This window comes from Echinops telfairi, unplaced genomic scaffold (assembly GCF_000313985.2).
Source record: "Echinops telfairi isolate 266 unplaced genomic scaffold, ASM31398v2 ScPeMD7_7420;HRSCAF=8458, whole genome shotgun sequence".
In the NCBI taxonomy this organism is placed as follows: Eukaryota; Metazoa; Chordata; class Mammalia; order Afrosoricida; family Tenrecidae; genus Echinops; species Echinops telfairi.
The window spans coordinates 52,050,579-52,055,844 of record NW_022111320.1 but is presented as its reverse complement, the minus strand read 5'-3'; the positions used below and the strand labels follow the sequence as shown (position 1 = coordinate 52,055,844).

The 5,266-nt window shown below is 40.6% G+C and overlaps 1 protein-coding gene across 1 annotated transcript in view; it reads right to left on the bottom strand.

Moving 5' to 3' along the window:
* Window positions 1-5,266, bottom strand: part of DOCK3 (dedicator of cytokinesis 3) — a 340,151-nt gene that overhangs the window by 296,042 nt on the left and 38,843 nt on the right. Inside the window, exon 2 of the mRNA XM_045297414.1 lies at window positions 2,337-2,377. Coding sequence (XP_045153349.1) covers window positions 2,337-2,377 — 41 coding nt within the window. The remainder of the gene's footprint in view (window positions 1-2,336; window positions 2,378-5,266) is intronic.

The following is a 5,266-nucleotide window of genomic DNA, read 5'->3' as shown; positions in this document are numbered from 1 at the left end:
TGAGCATCATAGAATGCCAATTTACTAGAAGAAAGTATTCTTGTGTTGAGGGAGTACTTGAGTGGAGGCCCAATGTCCTTCTGCTACCTTAATACCCCTTCAGGTGATTCTAATGCTTACTAAAGTTTGAAAACTTTTTGTATTATTTCAACATTGAATGAGAATTGGAGGCAGTAAGTGTGAATTCATCTGAAATGAATCTAATTTTCCTTTAGCCATGTTCATGGAGGATCTTAATTTCTCAAGCCCTTTTAGTGTCTTGTTTGATGGTCAAAAATCAAGTAATTGCCACAGTCAACTGTCCCATACAAGGGTGCTTTCTACTGAACACTGCCCTAGCTAGTCAGTTCAGGCTTGTCTGGAACCCAAAACCCGTTGCCATCAAGTCAAATCTGACTCCTGGCACCCCAGAGTAAGTTCTGTGCTTCAGAGGGTTTTTGGTCACTGATCTTTTGGAATTAGGTGGCCAGGATGTCCTTCCAAGGTGCCTCGGTTGGACTAGAACCTCCAATCTCCATTAGTAGCTGAGCTCATTAGTCATTTGAGCCACCCAGGACTTCTCTCAGGTTAAACAAACATGTAAATAGGCTATCATAACATGGGAGGGTTTTGTAAACTTGCTTATTTTTGTTTTTTAATACAAGCAACACACACAAGTGATAAAAGAATGAGAAGGTGTGCATTAGACTTGTATCCTGTGATATCCAGCAAATAACCCAAGAAGTTGAACCATACGCAGACATGCAGCTCCAGGGCCGGAGGAAGGCTCAATAGCTGTCTGCTGCATGCAGATGGCACAACCTGGCTTGTACCCTAAAAGCCAAGAGGATTTAAACCATTTACTGATGAAGGACAAAGAATACAGCTTTCAGGATGCTTTATAAGGAGCTCTGTTAATAATGCATAATGCATTGGGCTACTAGCTGCAAGGTTGGTGATTCAAATCCAGCTGCTATATAAGAAAAATGAGACTTTCTGCTCCCATAAAGATTTACAGACTTGAAAGAAAAAAAAAGAAAAAAAGATTTACAGCCTCCTAAACCCATAGAGGCAGTTCCCCTCTGTCCTACAGGGTCACTACGAGTCAGAATCCACTCAGTGACAGTGCATTTTGTTTTAGTTTTTTGGTTTATGGATTATAACTCAATGTAAAGAAGAAGAAAAAATCCTCAAACTGGACCAATAGGCATTATCATGATAAATGGAGAAAGGTGAAGGGATTCCATTTTGCTTGGATACACAATCAATAATCATGGAAGCAGCAGTAAAAAAAATCGAACACCATATTGCTTTGGGCAAATCTGCTCACAAGACCTCTTTCAAGTGCTGACCAAGATGTCACCCTGAGGGCTAAGATGTACCCACACAAGCCCTCCGATTTCCAATGGCCGCATATGCACATGAGAGCTAAACGGTGAGTAAAAGGACTGAGGGAGAAGCACTGTCTCGCATTACAGTGCTGGGGCAGACTACTGAAAATGCCATGGACTTCTGGAAGAGCAAACCACTCTGTCTTGGAGGAAATACAGCCAGAATGCTCCTGAAAAGCAGGATGAGAAGGCTCCGTGCCGTGTACTTTGGACGTGTTGTCCGGTGAGACCAATCCTTGGAGAAGGACATCAAACTTGGTGAAGTGGAGGTCAATGAAAATGAAGAAGACCCTTAATGAAATGGATTGACACAGCTGCTACAACACTGGGCTCAAACTTAACAACTGTAAGGACCAAATGGTGTCTCATTCTGTTCTAAGTCGGGTTCTGTCAGACAGAACCAACCTGATGGCACCGAACAAGTTTTTCCTTATAAATGATCTTTCTTACCAAAAACAATTATATAAAGAACAAGAGCTTAAGATTTGAGAGCTTTTATAAAACTGTTTTATGAAAGAAATCTTTTGTTATTTACTAGTATTTCTTAATGCTACAACTGTTATCTAGACAGTCTCTAGGTGCCTCTTAAATGTTAGAGGGAATATATTTTAATTAAAACAACCCTGACTAGTAACAGAACAAACATGTTTTTTTCCCTATTTCACAGTTGATATAAACTCATCTAACTAATCACGTGATTCCACAGAACTAGGCTTATAAATACGTTTATTTCTTTTTATCAAACTATTTGATCTCCTAAACAGGCACTTCAATCTGAGCTTTGAAGCTACGGTCACATTGGTACCCACCGTCCCTTAGGAGAAAAACATTTTAGTATCACAGGAAACCGGACTATGTCATTCTACAAACTGAAAGGAAGGCCAGTAAGAATTGTCTGTGTATCAAACAAACCATAGGGGAACTCCTCCCCTACTTTAGAAAAGGTAACAATAAACTTTTCATTACCTTTACATTTGGCTTCTTTGTTGACACACCTCTGTACCAACCTAAAACAAAGCATACAGAGGGTATTAAAATCATTAAAAAGGATATAAAGTCATTTTCTTGAGACAGAATATGAGCATTAAAAAAAAACAGGTGAATGCAAAACTTCTCTTAAAACACCGTTAGCAAGCACTAGGGTCGTTCTGGTAGTTTGCTATCAAAGGAGCAGACTTGCAAGGACACAAGATTCCCGAATTTCATCTTAAGTCAAAAAAGTCCTTTTCAATGAAGCAAGACTAGAAAAGCCCTCAGAGGACCTAGATACAGATGCTGACGGGCAGAGGAGTGCCGCAAGCACAGGGCTTTTTGTGGTGGCAGAGAGGGGAAAGCGCCTGGATTTCCCTGATCTCATTTAGTCTCTCCTGCACTCTGCTATACTGCTTACATACAGTGCATATTCTGCCCGTACAGATTTCCCACTTCATTTACAAGCATACCTTGGAGACATTGCGGGTTCACTTTGAGATCACCACAATAAAGCAAATATCACAAGAAAGTGAGTCATGAGTTGTTGTTTCCCAAGACATGAAAATCATCTCATAGGGATGCCATTAAGACCGCATGGTCATGGCCTCCCTCGTCCAGATGATGTAGCTGTGTCTTTCTGTTTTTCTCTTTTAAGACTTAATAAATGCCCTCCTTAAATGATATTTGAGATGAAGGTCTCTTATGGACCCTAAAACAGGTGGTGTAGCTAGAAAACTGGATTCCAAATGGTCTTTCCTGGTGGGATCCCTGGGATGTCTAGGACACTTGGTGCCAGGAAGAAATGATACTCCTTCGCATTTCCATGGACCCATGGAAGCCCCACAAGATTTTTTCCTAACTCAGAATCTTCTGAAAACTGGCATTCGGCTCCAGCTTTTGATAGAAGTTTGCCTACTCTGGGTCTCATGTACCGAAAAGCATATACAATAAAGACAAAACAGAAACAAAGAGCCCAACAAGGAAGACAGAATGAAACAGAGAAACCCCTCAATCGAAAATAAAGCAGAAAATATTTTAAAAACTGGAACAATTATGCACTGGATCAAGAGGGAAATCAATGACAAGGTGTCACATTTTGACCTAAAAAACTACAGTGATACACTCTACCAGGCACTCTGTCTAAGAACAAGGTCCAGAGTCAGAGGGGATTCACCAGAGGCTTAATCCACAGAGGGGTCCTGCAAATAGGTTTTGAGTCAAGCCTGTGGGAGTGGAGCCTTTGGGGGGTCTTCATTTGCGGATGGGCATGACTCAAGGTAAAGAGAAACTAAAGCAAAATCTTCTAATGACTGGAATTTGGAATGTGAGCAGTATGAAGCCAGGAAAATTAGAAGTCATCAAAAATTAGATGGAATACATGAAGATCAATATCCTAGGCGTTATTGAGCTGAAATGAACTGGTATTGGCCATTGTGAGTCAGAAAACCATCTGAGTTAATCTGCTGGGAATAAAGCAATCAAAAGGAATGGTGGGCACTCACTGTCAGAGAAGCTCTTGCTGAACCCATCATGAAGGACAATGCTATCTGTGATTGGATTGCATCTATCTGCCGTCAAGGAAATCCACTCAATACAATTATAATTTAACTTTTGCACTAACCACAAAAGCTAGTGATGAAGAACTTGAAGAATTCTACCAACAACTTCAGTCGGAAATTGATCAAACATGTAGTCAGGATGCATTGATAGTTATTGGTGATTGGAATGAAAAAGTTGGAAACAGAGGAAGGAACCGTAGTTGGAAAAACATGGACTTGGTGATAGAAATGAACTGGAGATAGCATGATAAACTTTGCAACATCAGTGACTTGTTCATAGCAAATACCTTTTTTTTCAACAACACAATAGGTGACTACACACATGGACTTCCCAGACGGAATACACAGAAATCAGATTGACTACATCTGTGGGAAGATACGATGGAGAAGCTCAATATCAGCAGTTAAAACCAGACCAGGGTCCAGTTGTGAAACAGACTATCAATTGCTCTTTTGTACGTTCAAGATAAAGTTGAAGAAAATGAAAACAAATCCACAAGAGTTAAAATACAGCCTTGAGTCTAATCCAGTGGTTTCCAACCTTTCTAATGCTGCGACCCTTTAATACAGTTCCTCATGTTGTGGTGATCCCTAACCAAAAATTATTTTCATTGCTACTTCATAACTGTAACTTTGCTACTGCTATGAATTGGGCGACTCCTGTGAACGGGTCGTTTGACCCCCAAAGGGGTCACGACCCACAGGTTGAATTTTGAGAACATCTCGAACACTAGTGACAGAAGATCTGATGAGATATGGGCGAATATCAAGACCATCATTCATGAAGAAAGCAAAAGGTCATTAAAAAGACAGGAAAGAAAATGGATATTAGAAGGTCCCAAATAGAATGTGAGGAAAATGTGGTACACAGCTCAAAATCAAAATCATAAATGAGACCAGGTTTACTGGTTGGATAATGATTGGTGGGAACCCAAGTTCTAGACCAGCAATTCTCAACCTCTGGGTTGCGACCCCTTTGGGGGTTAAACAACCCTTTCACAGGGGTTGCCCAATTCATAACAGTAGCAAAATTACAGTTATAAAGTAGCAACAAAATTAATTTTATTGTTGGGGGGTGTCACCACAACATGAGGAAATGTATTAAAGAGTCATGGCATGAGGAAGGTTGAGAACCACTGCTATAGAGGAATACTATCTGTGGGGTGAAGGGAGAGGGTCCCCCATAAATCATCACAGGTCCGGTAGGTGCAATTGTACAGCGATAATAAGTAAAGATTATAGTAAAGTCATAGAAAGCATAAGAGATAGAGGAGAGACTGGAGTAATGGAGTCAGACACAATTCATGGTAGCATGCTCTCCTCAGCCCCGCTTGGTGGTCATTATGGGAAACAGAAGGATTTCTC